General features: G+C 42.5%; 1 protein-coding gene and 1 long non-coding RNA gene across 16 annotated transcripts in view; one reads left to right on the forward strand and one right to left on the reverse strand.

The window, feature by feature from the left end:
• Positions 1-2553, reverse strand: part of LOC144289747 (uncharacterized) — a 28853-nt gene extending 26300 nt beyond the window's left edge. For both annotated transcript variants that reach the window (XR_013357672.1, XR_013357673.1), the window contains exon 1: positions 1026-2553. This is a non-coding gene — a long non-coding RNA (uncharacterized LOC144289747). The remainder of the gene's footprint in view (positions 1-1025) is intronic.
• The window catches only part of FOXP1 (forkhead box P1), a 375887-nt gene that overhangs the window by 266875 nt on the left and 91228 nt on the right, over positions 1-17784 (forward strand). For 7 of the 14 annotated variants that reach the window (XM_077858065.1, XM_077858076.1, XM_077858071.1 and 4 more), the window contains 2 exons: positions 14607-14744; positions 15783-15872. In XM_077858065.1, coding sequence (XP_077714191.1) covers positions 14607-14744; positions 15783-15872 — 228 coding nt within the window. Of the gene's footprint in view, positions 1-2352; positions 2373-3089; positions 3197-3543; positions 3662-4048; positions 4163-14606; positions 14745-15782; positions 15873-17784 lie in introns of those variants that run through there. The other 7 variants (XM_077858070.1, XM_077858077.1, XM_077858068.1 and 4 more) reach the window with 5 other exon arrangements.

The raw sequence follows: 17784 nt of genomic DNA on the forward strand, positions 1-17784 counted from the left end.
CAAAAATATTTTTAAGTATGGTATTTAGCATTTCCTTCACTCTTCCTTAAACATTAGCCTTCCCCCCCCCCCCCCCCCGGGTATTCATTTTATGTTATCACGGCCTTTCTTTTTCTGAAACTATCCAGTATCTGCTTCCCCTTGTGGCCCGTGGTATGTATCTGCTAGGTATGTTTGATTCTTACAGGGGGGAAAAGGAAATCACTGTTGGCTTTCTGAGCCTCAGTTTTCTCCTCTGTAAAGTGGGGATTGCACTTTCTGTTCAAGTTAGGACAACTAAGTGAGACCCTGTGGCTAAGTAACCCATTCTATAAAGCACGCACAATCCAGATGCTACTTTGTTTGGGTGGGAGGCACTGCTTTCTAACCTGGCCTTTCAAAAGTGACCTGGCACTTGTGGTGATGAATAAATTACATTAGCTGAGTCCTCTACATTGTAACCACGGGTTTTAACATTATACATGGTACTCCAGCAGTGAAAGGGTTTAGTTCTCACGGAATCCCAGAAACAGCACAGGTCGACAGGACCACATGGAATGGGATCCTGAGAGAGTCCTGAATTAATCAAAATGGCCTGGGCATATATACAGCTTATCCAGGTTTATCACTGATGCTTCATTTCCTTGCCTAGAAGTAGTGTGTGAGTCACCACGGCATGTTTGGAGAGAGGGAGGGAAGGGCTCCAGGTGGCCTCTGAGTTAGCTTGCTAAATTACTTCCCTCTCCAAACTGTCACCTCCCCCCCACCCCATCCAAACCATCAGTCCTTTAAACATCACCTCCCCAAGGGGCCTTCCCAGACCTCTCCAGCTCACTGATCTCCCTTTCCTCTGTGGTCCCATGGTGCTTAAAGCCACCCCTGTGCAATTTAGTGCTTGTGTAACCAGCGCGTTGCGTCACTCTCTAATTATTTTGTGTAAGGCTGTCTCCACAGACTGGCTCATCAGCGTCTGTAATGTTTGTTGTTTGCTTGTTTGTTTGTTATTTGTTCTGATGCTCCTGGAGACTTAGCTGATAAACACTGACCTGCAAAGGAGTTGGTCCAACTTGTAAAAGCATGCATGAGTTTTATGGATGCCTCATGAAGAACTTGGCTTTGAAAAACATGAACTGCCTCCTCAAAGGGCACCCCATTTTGTTCACAGACCTCAAATCTCAAATTAATTTTAAGACCTTTGAAAACAATCATGTATTTTGAAATGACCATTTCTACTTTCTCACTGTGCATTGGTTGGAGAGAACTTCCTATATTTTTATTTCCTGTCTTTGGGGCCCTGGCAGCCCCTCCCAGAAGAGTGCCTTGTCTCTTTAAGAGTCAGAACTCTACTAGATTCATGGTACCTTCTGGCAGATTTAAGGCCCCTCTCCCCCAAAAAAGAACGCCCTTGGTCCGTCGTTGAATATTCATGAGAGGGTGGGGTCACATTTTTGTGACCTGAAAAATGCCATTAATAAATTTGTTGTCTGACACAAAAACACTTTAGGGTGGAGAGCAACCTGCCATGCACCCATTTAACATCTGATCATAAGTTGACAGTCAACTGAAGCTTTTGTCTCTTTTGCAGCCAGATTAATGGGGAAATTGTCTGCTCTCCTGCTGACCTTATTGAGATTCGGGCATTTGCTTGATTGGAAATATTATCAATATGCTTTCTGGTTTGTAGTAGTAATCTGCATTAAACGCCTCAAATAAGAAAAACAAAAAAACAAAAAGACAACGTTCAAGTAAAACTCCTGAAATTGCTGGGCTAGGATTTGTGGTCCTTTTGGGGTTCTTTTTTTTTTTTTTTTTTTTTTTTTACATTAGGGGAAAACACGGTAGTCATTGAAGTCACTACTTTTCCTCGAATATTTTGAGAGAAGTAATAAAAATGTTAGAGTTTGTTTTTGTTGTTGTTGTTTTTTTAAGTACAGGCCAAGAAGTCTCCCTCTCCATTTAAAGATGATAAATAGCTGCCGAAAGTGATTGAATTCACCTGGCATTCAAATCGTGCCAGTTGAGCCAACAAAGTTTTCAACCTACTGGTGACTTTTTTTTTTTTTAAAAAAAAAAAAAAAAAAAACACTCAGCTTTAAATAGCCTGAAAGAGCCAGGGACTATTTCTGATTAGAGGTCATCTCCCAGCGCTCGCGGAGAGTAGTAGCTTTTGTTGTCGCTGTTGTTGCATAAATAAGAAAGGAATTTAAAGAATCATTTCTTAGCGAACTTGGGGCAGATGCCTCCTGGAGCAGCTGTCGTTCCAGAGGGGAAGTAGCTCGGTTCAGCGACGAGGCACGTTTGGTGGTTATTTATTTCAGCCCCCGTGTCGGGTTAGTTTCCCCTCTGCGCGCACAGGCACACTTTGGCGAGCCCGACTCTTGGACAGAAAGGAGGTGGGGAGCGACCTGGGGCGGGCCCGGCGCGGCCGCGGGAGGGGGGGGCGGGGATGCGAGGCGGTGGTGGCCGAGCCTCTGCTAAACCGCGGCGGCGAAGCGAAAGTTGTGTGCGGAGGCCGTTTTCGAGGAAAGCGCTCGGAGGCGGCCCCGCACGCGTCCCCCTTGGCGATTCCCAACAGTTGCTCGGAGCCGCCGGGCGTGCGCAGGGCGCGCGCGGGTTCCCCGGCTCCGCGCGTCGGGCCGGGCTGGTCTCGAAGGTTAGAGACCAACTCTTTTGTCAGTTTGCAAAGACGAAACACACGCGCAGCGCGACCCAGAGCCCCGCGGAGCCCCGCGGAGCCCCCCGCGGAGCCCCCCGCGGAGCCCCCCGCAGAGCCCAGCTGGCGGGAGGGATGCGCGCAGGGCGCAGGGCCCGGCTCCCCAGACGTCAGCCAGAGGCAGGTCAAAGGGTTAACTGCAATTAGGAGGAGTTGCTCCGCAGACAAAAGCAGGGGCTCGCCAGCGCGTGATTTCACCTGCCGCGCGGAGGGGGCCGGGCGCGCGGGCGCGGGGCGCGGGGCGCGGGGAGCGGGGAGCGGGCCGCGGAGCCCATTGTGTGGGGCGCGGCGCGGCGCGGCGCGGGGTGTTTAGAGGCGGGTTGTGATTGGTGGAGCAGGGCGGGGCGGGTGGGCGCGGCGCGGCGCGTCTGTCAGCCCGCGAGCCGGAGCGCCCCTGCGCGCGTGCAGTCCGCCTGCACGCCGAGGCCGCCGGACCCCACGCCCGGCCCGCGCGGGCGCCCCGAGCCGGCTCCGCGCGCCTGGCGGCTACATGGAGAGTGTCAGGTTGGTCCCCGTGCTTGGGCTCGGCCGCGGCGCTCGCCTCCCCCGGGCTCCGCGGTGCCGGCTTCCTGGGGCCTCTCGCTGGGGAAGGTTTGGAGCGCCCGAGGGTTTCCAAGTTCAGTCCTTTTTTTTTTTCTTTTTTTCTTTCCTTTTCTATTTTTTTTTTTTTTAAAGAAAAAAAAATAATGATAATAACAACAGTCGCTGTTTACCAACTTGGGTGGGAGTTGCGCTCTGGGAGTGGAGGCGGGGAGGGGGGGATGGAGGAGCTGCAGGCCTGTGCGTCCCGGAGAGGAGAGGCTTTGCCCCTCTCGCTCTCTCTCGCTCTCTCTCTCTCTCTCTTTTTTTTTTAATGTTCATGGGTGGGGTGTAGTTCAGAGTTGGAGGAAGTCCTGCTCGTGTGGCTCTCGCTCTCTTTTTCGTTTGCGATCAGTTTTCTGCGGGTCTGGCCTTCACGCAGCCACTTTGGTAAAAGCCCTCGCCATCACTCCGTTTCGGGATGGGGGGGGGGGAGGACGTATCTGGGGTGTGATTTATGTCACTTTGAGAGCGTGTGAAATATACAAGGAGCCTTCCCTCTGCGTGTCACCCGTGCGGGGTATTGCTTTGCTTCTGATAGTTTTGTTTCTATATCTGTCTCGGGCTATTTTCAGCTTGGCTGTTCAAATTCAAGGAGTTCACACACAGCAAAAGGAGGGGGGGGGAGTGTGGGGTGGGATGGGGAGTGGGATGGGGGGCGGGTGGAGGGGAGGGCTCAAGCCCCACCACCAAAACAGGCCGGCGAGGGAAGGGACACCCTGGCAGGTTGGGGAGTCTCCAGCGTCTGTTGCATTACTTTGCCGGTTCATTAAGTAGGGAGCAGGGTTTGGGTTCGGACGTGCAGGCGACTGAAGAATTGCCATCGGGGTGCTCCCATCTTCCTGGGCTCTGAATGGAACTAACTCAACTGTCAAAACTGCCTGAAAGACGGTCAGTGGAAAGGAGACTCCCTCACCCTCCTCCCCACCCCCCCCAACCCCAACCCCAAGAGTTGTGATGGGAAGGAGGGGGGAACCTTTAGGAAGTGGGTGGTAAAGTTTTAGAGCAAAGTACATATAGACTCTTCCTCTTTGGGATTAACTCCTTCAAGGCCTACCAGTTAGAAGGAAAATTTAGTAGTTTTATATTCTTGTCCACACAGACCAAATGTTCTAATCAAGCCAATTCAAAAATGCAAATCACCTAATTTCCATAGATTCCAACATTCTGAAAGTGACACATTTGGGGGAAAAATTAAGCCTGATAACAGGAAATGTGAATCATACTATCAATGACTAATCTGCTTAAGAGAAAAATAAGTTACATTTATTTTATCATTAGGAAGTCAGTGTTAAAAGAAGCCAGTTTTTTAAATATTTGTTGTTATTATTTTTCAGTTTAAATCAAGTGATATATATATATATATATATATATATATATATATATACACACACACACACACACACACGCGGCCGGGTATTGCTTTTTTGTTCGTTTGTTTGTAATAGATTTTCTAAGAGGAATGTGTATGTGCAATCAGAGGTGGTTATGTGGTAAAGTGTTCGAGCTAGCATGTCATTGTCAAAGACCTCAAACATGATCACATTGAGATTCTAGTTTAGGATTTGATGTGTTGCTGTTATTGTTGTTTGAAAGAATGCAAAGCTTTCCTGAACGTTAAGACATACCACTAAGTAAACCAAATGAAGACAGAAGCACATTCTGAATACCCTTCGCATAAATTGAAGAAATGTCTACTTCTATTTTATGTGATTCTTTGTAGCTGCCTGACACATTTCAGTGAAAAGTGTGTAAAAATGAAACCAAAATACAGACTGCCTATCCAGAGACAGTGGCTGACTTACTCTAGGATGTGATAGAGTTGAACTGAAAACGGATTGGGCTGACACTTGATAATCAAAGTTGATTTATTGTTCATTAGTACTGCATTAGCCCTTTCAGGCAAGACAGTTATTTGTGTAGTGGCCTGTCAAGAGCAAGACTGCAAGCACCTGTCATTTCTAAGGCATGAGATAAGCAACTAAATATTAAGATGATGCAAATAAAAATACATTGGAGTAGATAAAGGGCCATATGATCATGATTTTTTTTTCTTTAAGAAAAAAGGGTCTGCATCATTCCATAGGAAATCTCCTAGAGGTGAGTGGGGTCCCTCGCACCCCACACACCCCACCCCCACCCAGCCCCAGGACTACTTATAGAATGAAAGCAAGGGGCTTCATATTCTTCTGTTTACCCTACGAACTTTCTTTCCTACTCATATGTGCAGTTCATCTGATAAAAAGTTGGTCAGTTAAGGAAATGAGAAGCCTAACATGTCACTTACTTAATCTGAGTGATTCAAGAAAGGTAGGCTTCCTATTTGTGTTGTGTTTTTAAATAAACATATTTCATTAAAGGAGACTTTTCTAATCATGGGCTGATTATATGAAAATGTGATGACATCATAGGTAAGCTATGATAATGTCCGATAGTAATGTCAAGTGCATTTTCTGCAACATGTTTCACTCTCGATTTTCTTCTTCCCTCCCTGGAAGGGAATGATCTCATGACATATAATAGAAAACAACCTAAGTGTCAAAAGAAAACAAAATTAGTGAACTTTTGTCTGCAGCCATAGAAACGCGGATTAACTCATATTTTTCCAGAGGATGGAATGGAAACATTCTGCGTGAGGATATTTAGTGTATTGTCTTCTCTGAATTTTCATTTGACAGGGATTTTAGAGTCTGTGATCTTAATTAAATCTCAACTAGCTGAAATAATGCATCTAAAGGCATGCAGTGTTGCGTAACCTTACTCAGTTGGTAAACCATAAATCATCAGAAAGCTTATGATAGGAATGGTTGGTTTGAAATTTTTTGTTGTTGTTTGCAGTTAAATGTACCTTAAAAACAAAACCCTCACCAATGCTGCCTTGTATTTGCACGCTGTCAGGAGCTGTCACTCGAAAGATAAACTCTTTCATGACACTGACCAGTTCTGCAACTTTTCAGCCAGCCTCCACACAATTGCAAGATGCAGTGAAATTAAAATCCAGATTAATTAAAAGCAATGAAATTCCAGATTTATCTTGGTTAATGTGGCAGAAGTGTGTTTGAGTTACTGTGTTTGAGATGATCAAGAGAGAATATTGTGACCAGTTCCCAGCTTGAACTAAAATTTGAGTAAAATTTGAATTGGGAAAAAAAAAAAAAAAAAAAACAGAAAAAGAAAAAAAGGGTAGAGGAATTTATTTTATTATGTGGCTTAGTTGTAGATGAATATTACTAAAGAGAAACTTAACACTGGGCTCTTAGTAACTGGTCAAATATCATACATAGCCAGTCAGAATCCACTTCTGGTAGTTCTTTGATTTATAAGCAAGGGATGAGGCAGCAACAGTTGACCAGAGAAGGTTGGAATAAATAAATACCTAAATTGTGTCTGTGTGTGTTACATGTTAAACTGTGAATTCATTGGCAAGGAGTGATAATCAGTAAGTAGTTATTAACTAGTCCAGGTTTTAACAAATTCTACTAGTGCTTGTAAATAGTGGGTTATTTACTTTTAGAGTCTTTTAATCAGATGTTTTTAAGTACTGCTATTTTTGGTTCTTTTGTATGCTCTAGTAGAAGAAGCTGTCTACATATAAAATTTTGAGAAAGCTGTCTTGTGATACATCGATTTTATATACTTTTGTACATAATATTTCATACAAGGCTGGGAATTATGTTGCTGATGAGCTGTAGGTCTTTTGGGGCAAAGAAGGAGTGCAGCTTTATGTATACCTGCATGGCTAGATTTGGGGGTAGTCCTCCTCCCTAGGCTAAATGTGTTTTTGTTTGGTGAAAGGTTTCTTTTCTTGGAAGCAGCATGATATTTCTGGACATTGGTTTTAGTCATTTCGCAGTGTGCAAATACTTCTCCTCGTACATGGCATTCTACATTCAGTTTTATTTTCTTTCATTAAAAAACAAAAAAGTAAAGAAAATTCAGGTACCTCTCAGTGTGATGATCCTCTACACACTGGAGGGACTTGAATTATCTGGAAAGAGTAAACTGGGCCTCGACTTTAGGATTGTAGCAATAATCTTCCCTGAGTCCTTCTTCCAACCTGGCAGTTTGTTTGAAGAGAAATTAATTTGGAACAAGAAAAATGAATATTGAACACATACATTGCACCTCATTTTCAAATCTGGTTAAAAGCAGGCTAATCAATGAAGATGCCGGCTAAATGTTATGGTGCACTTTTTAAGAATACCTTGGTATCATGTTTTAATTTTTAAGCTTTATCTTGCCCTTAAATCTGAAACATCATTGTTCAAATAACTGAGAACAAGGTAAATCAACAACATCAAAAAGGTCGGCTGCTGTGATTTCTCAAGGGCTTGTTATTTTGTACTTCCCAATTCTATTTGATGTCTTGACAAAACAAGATGACACAGGGGAGAATACATTAAATTTTGATTTTTTTCATCTAACCTGTTACAGTTGTGGCAGCCTAATTTCTTTCACTTTTTCCTGAGGATGGATTTTTTTTTTTTTTTTTTTTTTTTTTTTTTTGGTACAATTGCTCTAATTGTCCTACCCCTTCACAAGGCGAGTCCTCACGGGTTCTCCATTTGCCCTGATTTTACTAGGCATTTTTGAATATATTTTGACCTTTATAGGGAGCTTTTGGTTGGGCTTTGTCTTCATTAGAAATAAAGCAGTGAATGAATGGTGAGATTGTCAAAGAAGCAACTGATGTTTTCTCATTAGAATCTCATTTGCACCCCTTAGCTTAACTGTGATGTATAAGGTGCAGGTGTTGGAAACAGGCGTGAGAACCTGCACAATTTGAGAAACTTAAGTTGTAATTCTAAAAAAAAAAAAAAAGTGATTGCACAGTAAGTCAGTCCTTACAAAACTTTGGAATGAGCTAATTTTGGCCTACCTGCATGTTTAAATCCAGTGACAGCCCTCCCCACTCCATCTCATAATATGGAAAAAAAAGAATACATGTTTGCAAATTTAAGTCTTGATCTTAGAAAATCGTTTAATGGCCAAAAGGTAAACATTTTACTTTTCTTCCCTGAACAGTATCCATTGATCCACCACTGTATCTACAAGTTGTTACCCTTTATTCTTATCCTGTATGTGGCTCCAATAACACTGATACAGTTTCTATCTCTTCCCACTGTTTTTGAATAATGCTTCATTTTAAGAGGACTTATTAAGCCAAGGCCTCTGTCTTTTCTTCTCAAGAGCTAAAGAATTGTGGATAGAATCTTCCCTGGGGTTCCTTCTTGGAATAGTTCTCTCCTCCTCCTATTTGCAGCACTTAGAAATGATTTTTGTTGTTGTTGTTAATATAAAATGTCTTGGCAGGTTTGATCCACGTACACTACATTGTTTGCCATCTCTCCTACAGGAGAAAGATTGAGGAAGGAAAGAAGAGGCATTTTCTCTTGATTTAAATAATAATAATAATAGTTGCTAAGTTGAAAAGATGAGTGCTTATTGGATGATTATTTTCATGTGTAGCTTCCATTGTTTCCTGTATTTAACAGTCGCTAATGGGAGAAGCGATTTAATTTATGTAAACTTTACATTTTTATGCAAATGAAGCTGATATTTATTAGACCTAAAACAATTATGCTGGCACTTAGTGGAGTAACCTTGTATGCCTGGGAAATGTTACAGGAGAGCAGTTGAGGTTTCACCAATGCTTCTGCTGTAAACAAATAGGAATTTCTGCCACTTTTTAAAATTTAAAGACAAAAGAAGAGCTCGGAGAGCTTTGCCAGAGATTGCTTATTAGGGATGATAACCTGAAATAACTCCTGATTGGCAGGCAAGTCTTGGCCATACAATTCTTCCTGAAAGAAAGATAGCCTTTCTTGATAGAATGTAATAAACAAAATGATAAAAAATGAAATGCTAATTGCATTTTAAAGAGGTCTTTTTTTTTTCTAAAATTTTAATAGGTGGTTGTATTGTTACTGAGAGAACAGTTATGCTAATGACTGACTACTTAGATGATTTTGCATTAATATAATAACCATTACCTGCCTTAATGCTTTGTACAGTATTGTGGCAAAATAGCTAAGTCTAAAAGAGTTATACAAAAAAGCAGAATTTCATAATGAAACAGAATTATACTTTCCACATGAATAGCAGGCTTTTTTTTTATTTTCTGAAGACTGAAATATTATGTCAGAAATGTACTTTTCCTCCATGATACAGCTACCTTGCATGGTCTCTCTGTGTATGTGGTTTTTTTGTTGTGTGTGTGTGTGTGTGTGTGTGTGTTTTTTTTTTTTTTCCTTTCTTTCTAAATACCTTGGGGGAATAGATAGAAGCTTCTTAACTTTTCTGTTTGCCAATATATCAGTTGTATCCACTGGCTTATTAATTATGAAAACTTGTCTTTCACAAGGGGTAATGGTATTTATGAAGTGGTACATATTTTCTTCTACACAGGCTAGCTTCTAAACAGTCGTAGGAAATTTGGCATAGATTTTTGTCTTGTTTTTGTTGCTTTGTGTTGTTTTTAATGGAGCTATTCTCTTTGTTTGATTTTTGTTTTGCTATTCTGGAGCCTTCTAATTTAATTTGTTTTGCTCTTGTTTGATGAACCAGGTAACACTGTGTAAGCTGGTCAGTTGTCCTCCACACACAGCCTGAAGTCTGGAAGGACTCAGGTTTCCTGGGACATACACGTGGTGAATGCCAGAGATTAAAAATAGTTTCTAAGTTATTAATCCAGATGAATGGAAATAAAATGATACTTAATTTTTTTCTATCTTCTCATTTTTATTACTTGTACACTTAGCAATTATGAGAAGACGCTGATTACAAAATGCATGTGTGTTTACACTGGACGGTATTTACTTGTAGTTAACGTGAGTGAGTGTAAAGAGAAAGGGGGAAAAAAATGATAGCGTGTTATTTGTGTCATCTCCCCTCCCACCCAATTCCTCCAATTGTCTCCTAGATTAGCAGTGAGTATTGTTTCTCTGGGCGTTTTTATTTGTTTGTTTGCTTTTTAGATCTTTTTCCCCCACCCCATCACCTACCTCTCCCCTTTGGGAATAGAAGGAACTAATAAGGCACGTTGTGTTAATAGTCTTCTGGCGTTCGGGTGATATAAAGTCAATTTGAAGTAAGAGAAAACTGTATCAAGCAGACCTGACACAGCAGTGTATGGGCTTTTCCCAGCACTTGTGCGTGCTCACAGCGCTTTCCCAGTTGCTGGTATTAAGGTGGTAGCAGGTCCATACTAGCAGCGTTCCGAGGGCCAAGCACAGCTGAATTTCCTCCATTCCCGCAGGTTCATGCGCACCTGGGATCGACCACACCCAAAATGGTATCAGTCAACAGTGTATCATGCAGAGAGAGAGTGTGTGTGTGTGTGTGTGTGTGTGTGTGTGTGTTTAATTCACGATTTCCTCTTGAAACTCAACGAAAGAGTGTTAACTGTGTGTGTTTTTTTAAATTCAGTTTTGTATGCTAGCATTCTTTAAATGTCTGCCAGAAGTTTAATTTGAATTTCTGATCCCTGAAGGCAGCTAGACAAAATCATTCTAGTTCTTCATAAATTGCCTTCTATGATTCATTGTTAACTCATAAAACATACTCATTTCTATAGTCTCAAACAGTTAAGGTAGTTACAGCATCGGGGATATATATATATATATATTTCTTTTTTTTGCACTATCTTTAAATTGTCATTTGAGAAAGAAACCAAGTATTAAGTGAAACTCCCAGTTAAGGCGTGAGCCCCGTAGCACCAAAAAAAAAAAAAAAAAAAAAACCATCAGAATTTATTGTTTTTATCTCAAGGAGGGTAAGGTAGACAGACGACATAGAACCTGGAAAAAATAAAGTTTAGTTTTGACTGAATAGCCTCAAAGAGGGGCCCATAAATAGTAGAGCACTGTAGTTAAAAACTCACATGACTGTTTTAAATACTATTGATTTAAACCACTGGCTAGATTTTATGAATCAAAGTGTAATTTCTAAGCTTTGGCCATATTTCTCAATGCTAAAGCACTCTCTCTTGTGTGCCTTTAGCCGCTTTCCAGACATTCAACACAGGATTAAATGATAGTAGTTACAGTGATCAATAGGTTAAGACCAGTACAATCACTCTTGCCGCTAATGACCTCAGTAGTAATGGGCAATAAAGTGTGGGCTATAATAGCCTCTCGCTGGTACTGCATGCCCTTTGATTCCTAGTATTAGTAGGGACTAGCTACATGAAAAAGTTGGACGTTGGGAGTTAAGAGAGTAGATATGTAGGCTCTATTTCTTAACTATTTAAAACCTTAAGCTGTGCTCAGATTTTTTTTTTTTTTTTTTTTTTTTTTTTTTTGTGTGTGTGTGTGTGTGTGTGCCCCTTTTCCCACCCATATGGTTTCTGGTCCATTTGGATATGTTTGTTAAAACCTTTCATAACCTATTTTCAAGGCGTGTTGGAGCAGAAACTGGGGAAATCTCAGTTTTATCACATTTATAAATTAAGTTCAAGCCCACTTTGGAAGCTCACAAGCGAACTGGTGTGAAAATGTGGTTTTAAACAGTAAAAGCAAAGTTGAGGCCATCAGGATATAATAGCCCACTTCTGGTTATTCAAAGACCCTATCACCAGGCAGGAGGATTACTCAGGCTCCTTGCCTCTTACCCTCCTTTGGCTGTGCCTGCTGCTTTAGCATTTTATTACTCATCAGCACCTCCATCAAAATGTCCAAAGGGAAAAAGAAGAGGAGACTCAAGTTCATTTTACTGTTCAGTAACATGACTGCAAACATTGAATAAATAACCCTGGGAAAAGCACATTTAACTATTGGCCATATGCAAGGGTTGCAAAATTACCTGTATATGCCAGTCCTTTTTTTTTTTTTTTTTTTTGTAACTTTTAAAATCGATTTTATTGAAGTATAATCTACATACAAGAAAAGGCACTCAGTTTAAGTGTACAGTTTGGAAGAATTTGGGCTGTTGTGTACACTTGTGTGACTACCACCACTGTCAAGATAGACAGCATTTCCATCACCCCCAAAGTTCTCTTGTTCCCCTCTGAAATCTAGGCTTTCCGTCGTTCTTTCAACGTTTGTGACCAAGAGATCACTGGTATGATGACTTCTGTTATTACACTGTTAATTTCGTGTTCATCACCAGTTTGGATCTTACACCACCCTATTCCTGTCTGTTTTCCTGTTCATCACCATCAGAAATTTGGCTCAAGAATATTTATATTGTACGTCATCCAAGAAACGCAGAGGAAAAAAGAAACCTTAAACATGGTTCTTTTGTTTGCTTAATCAAACCTCCCTGTATGATGATGCAACTCTCAAGGAAAAGTAAACTCTTTTGTGATATGTTGGCCTTAGCAGCTCAAAAGATAGTGACTGGCACCCAATACATTTTGAAAAATTCAAAAACTTTCTTGTGTGTTGAAGACAAAGTAGACTAATTGGAATTAATTTATAGGTGGTTAGATGTCTTGATAGTGCCTTCTTGTGTTTGCCCTAGACTGAAGGCAAGTTCACCGTTCTAATCATTGGTGATATTTTCGTGCTGTGAAGTATCTTTTTAAAAGGATAATTTATCCATTCATATACATCTGTCCCTTTTTGCATATAAAAATATTCAGACATGCCCATCTGTTTTAAATTACAGTGTATCTACATCTACACTTAAAAGGCCACTGCAATAGGAAGAATTCGTTGATGACCTTCCAGAGTTAGGTTAATGAAATTTTTCAAATGTTCTAGCCGGTGTCTTCCAAACAATGCGAAACTTGCATGTAAACATCCCCCCCCCCCGCCACACACACACACACACACACACACACACACACACAAAACATGCCCACAACAACAGTAGAGGATGTTCACTGTACATGAATCTGACCTTCAGGAACCATTTTTAGTTCATCAAAATTAGTGATGCTGAGAAATCGGGACATCAGTGCATAATGACTGTGAAATTAGGAATGAGAGCTCGCTATGCAAATGACAGGACAAATCATGTGAAAAAGTCAAGATAAACTGCATATTAAGACATTATGTTACATAAAATTAATACTGCATTTCTCCCTTTTGCTTACTGCTCCCCTGAAAGATTTTTTAATTCTTTTATCTTCTGATCAGCTATTGTCTGCCAGATTTTTTTTTTTTAAGTGGCACACAGGCAAAGTGCAAAACATGTTATTACCTTTTATTGTAATACATGAGATGACAGGAGATCCTTTTTAACAAAGTATATCCTTTACTGCTTCTAGCTTCTTGCTGTCACATGTTTGATTAGAAACCAAAGAAAAGTAAGATGCTTAAATATTACTGTTAGAAGACATACAGGTTTTGTCTTTTCTTTCATTGTTTTTTTTTTTTCTTTCCTTATCTTTTTATTTGGGGGGGGGCGATTTTTCATGAAATAGTCTTCTTGTGTTACGGGGACTGACAAAATGGTTCTCATGTAGTCTGCAAATTAAACACAAGTGCAGTGATTATTTTGAATAGCTAAATTACATTCTAGAAAGCTTGCAGAATTCATAGCATTGTCATTAGGTATCCGCTTGAATACAATTTGTGTAACCTTGGCCAAGACAGCCTGTCATTTTAATGTCAGTGTTTTATCTGAACAAGACATCATCCTTTCAGATACAGTGTGCAGGTTCCTTGCAAAGATGCCCGTGCAGAAACGTGTTAACAGTTGCAAATATGAAATGCTATCAAGTTCATCACTGTAGCTGTTTGTCACCGAAATGTCATGGAAAGCAGCTTTTAATGGTATCACACGTAATATGAAAGAATGGAGACATCTGTGTGCCGAGTGAATCAGGAAGGGTAAAAGGCATCATAGGAAAGGTCTGCGTTGAAGTCCGCGAGGTGCACCCAGGGTTCAGGCACCCACAAGACTGAACATTCGTTGATTGTTCTTAAAACTCACAGTCCCCAGGGGAAGGGGATCATAGTAGCTCCTGCCAAGAACGTACTGGTTCCCCTCTGCCTTGTTCCCTAAAACAAAATTCAAGTTTGCATTAAACTTTTCCCAGAGATAATTGCCACCGAAGATTCATTCTTCATCTGAAACCGAGGTGGTTCTAACCTGCCTCCAGATGGCATCTGTTAAGTCTCTACTCCTCGTCTGTTTGCAAGACAAGGCTGTCTGCACACCTTGTCAGTGCCACGAGGTCTTCTCTTGTTTTTCTTGATTTCACATCAACTCCATAATAGATGAAATAGGATTTGTTGCTGCATCCCCTCCAGATAAATACACTGTGCGTGGGAAACCGGTCAGTTCTTGGAGCAGGCTCCTGACAGTCTGCTGCTGACCCCGGAAGGCTGAGTGCTGCGTGCGTGCAATTTCCTGGCTTCCTATTTATCCTTCATTAACGTTCTAGGTTCCCGTGTCAGTGGCTATGATGACACCTCAAGTTATCACTCCCCAGCAAATGCAGCAGATCCTCCAGCAACAAGTGCTGAGCCCTCAGCAGCTCCAGGTCCTCCTCCAGCAACAGCAGGCCCTCATGCTCCAACAGGTAACCGTCCATCCTCCTCCTCCCAGGGCCTGGGACTCCATTCACAGTTCCCTGCACCTGATCAGCTCCTTCCCCCATTGAAGAAAAAGCAGAGCAAGGTGGCCAGAGCAGGACACAGATGGGGCCCCTGACTAATCGATTTTATTTGCATCCTAGGAAGGGGGGGGGGGAATCCCTGCCCAAGCAACTAGGGTTTGGGCTTGGAGAGGACCCGATGGACTGCGATTAGGGCTGTAATTGGACTTGGTAGAAATAAGATCTTTTAGGCTTATGTGGCTTTACGCTCTTTTATTTGGTAAGCCCAGAGGCTTCTAAATGGTGTGAATCAAAGCAAAATGGGGAGCACATTAGGAGCAGGTTTAAATGTGACAGCTCTTGAAGTCCCCATTTCAACTCAGAGGCTCATAGAATTTTTCTTTTAAACATAAAGAGACCTTCCAGAGTTGGTTACCTTTAAGGTGCAGAGTTCACTTTACTTCTTTCATGTATGCTGATGCTGAAATGAACTTTTGGCTGCCATTGTGCCATAGGGACCTAACATTCAGACTTCACGGACACCTGAACCAAAGAGATGAGATTCAGAACTAGAGTGACGGAAGTGCTGGGGTGAGATGGTGGGGGACAGGAGGCAGAGCGAGCTACCCACGCTGTCGATGCAGATACTGCACACCCCGCCACACCACCCGGCCCCATCATTCAGAAAGCATGCGCACTTTTCACAGTAGAGATTCACCAGACTCTCTCAGCAAGGGCACTCGGGCTTTGTTGTACAATCAAAGGTCATTCCTTGCCTTATTTTAATTAGTTTGTGTAGAAAATGGTATGTTTTTCATCAGTTCATTTTGGAGATTACTTTTCAAACAATAATGCCAAGAATAGTCAGCGTGCACTGAAATTTATTGTCGAGTTTCAAACTAAAGGTCAGGCCATTACAGATAAAAGGATGCTATTTTTCAAATCACAGTTGTGTATGGCACCGAAAGGGACAGTGGGTTGGCGCTCCCCTCTGTTACTTACCGTCCTCTCTTTCCTTTGTAGCAGCAGCTTCAAGAGTTTTATAAAAAACAACAGGAACAGTTGCAGCTTCAACTTTTACAACAACAACATGCTGGAAAACAGCCTAAAGAGGTACCGACAATACATATTTTACTTTCAAACCACAGATCCCAGAGGACTATCTAGTGGCTATTAAACTGTCATTCATCTCTTAAATGATTGCACAACTGAGCTATCGGTTCACAGCTTTCAGACCAAGAGTTATCGTCTTGTTTTCTCTGAGATCTGTCCGGGTTCCGTTTGCTTGCTGCCACACATTTGCTGTCACCGCTGCAGGTGTACCGCCTGTGAGCACCAGGAGGTGGACTGGGCTGATGGGCCGAACCCGCGGGATGGGCCACTCCCCACCCCACCCCCGCCCCGCCCCAGGCTGACATTGCTGGGGGCCGAGATGTACCTGGGGGCAGCACAGTTTCACCTAGAGGCATCCCATGAGATTCTTCTCCAGCTCAGACAGCTTGGGTGTGTGGGGATAGCCCTTTCCTTTCTAAGAAGCGTCTCTTGTGAGATCAGACAACAGAAAAGTTATACCAAGAGTAAACGCTCCTGTCTCCTTTTAACTACTTCTCTCAAGTTATAAATGAATAGTCATTGCTCGAGATAGATAGGGGTGGTGAGATGGTGCGGCTTACGGGACAACTCCTCTGAACTTGGGCGACTTGTGTTTTTCCCTGACACAGACCATTGCATCACAGCAGCTTCCATGTGCACAGCACTTTGTAAGAGCACACGGTTCCTGGACTGCCGACCTCCGCCCCACCCCCCCACCACCACCAGTTAGGTGACAGTGTTTGCTCCCCAAGTGACAAGGCCTTCCCCAGGAGAGTTTCCCCCATCTCCCTTTCTACACGATTCCATGCTGGTGAGGACCAGTCAGTTGGGGGAGTGTCCGTGTGCACCTTGTACCATCTCTGCTCATTTCGGAGGTACCCAGTGGCACTTCCCTCCTCACGTTTTTACAGCGGACTGGGATGCTTTCCGTTTCACTCTTCTCCTAGTTTGAAAAACAGCTCCCAGGCCACTTGAACGACCTCTTCCCCAGCCTTCAGCGGGCGACCACTCGCATTAGTTTGGAAGGAGCCTTGCTGGGTGACTGTCCCCGTCCCCGCCTGTCACTCACGTGAGCGGGGATGGCAGGCAGCGCTCATTTTCCATGCTGGGAACGGCCCAACATTTTCCTTTTGCCGGCTCCTCCCTCAACATAAATTGGGTACTTTATCCATGCCTTGCCAAGTTTTCACCCCAGAGTCCCGTCTAGCAGCCTGGATGGAAACCCCTGCAGAGCAGGGGCAGTTTTGGGGTGAAGGGGAGGAGGTGCTTTAATGAAAATGCTGACACAACCCTTAAGTACAGTGGCGCGCTACCGGGTGCTGCTATAATAAAAAAAGGGAACAGATTAAAAAGTGTCTAAAATGTAAATCTAAAGGACTAACAGTAATTAAAATGGAAATGGCACAGGGAGGGAAGGCATGTAATTGTGAGATATCACTGTGCAGAAGGCTCTCAGCTTTGTTTTGCTGGCTGTTTTTCTAATTCAGTAGGGCTTACTCATCAGTGGCAGTTCAATGCGCGTTAATGACTCTGGGATTGCAGGCATCACTCTGGACAAAGAAATGATTATTGTGCGGTCAAAAGAAGTTCAAAGACAAGAAGGGAATTTCGGTTTTTTTCCTTAGAGATCCACATTCAAGAGCATATAAATTAAGCCAAATGTTAAAAACCACAGTCTGAAAGCTGACTTCAAAGTCACAACTCTCTAATTAATGAACTGCGAGCTTCAGTTTGGACAAGTTGTGGTTTGATGCGCCCATAAATCAACATGACAGGCCCGTTTCACAGCCTCAGACAGTGCTTGTCATTGAGTCACATCAGATGTAAACACAGCAGAAAAAAGAAGGGATATGAAGGAGGTGCAATTGATCAACAGAATTGGTAAAAACCCACTTTTGAAGCACATTATGCATGATCACAGGAAATGGTTACA

This window comes from Canis aureus, chromosome 19, assembly GCF_053574225.1.
Source record: "Canis aureus isolate CA01 chromosome 19, VMU_Caureus_v.1.0, whole genome shotgun sequence".
NCBI lineage: Eukaryota > Metazoa > Chordata > Mammalia > Carnivora > Canidae > Canis > Canis aureus.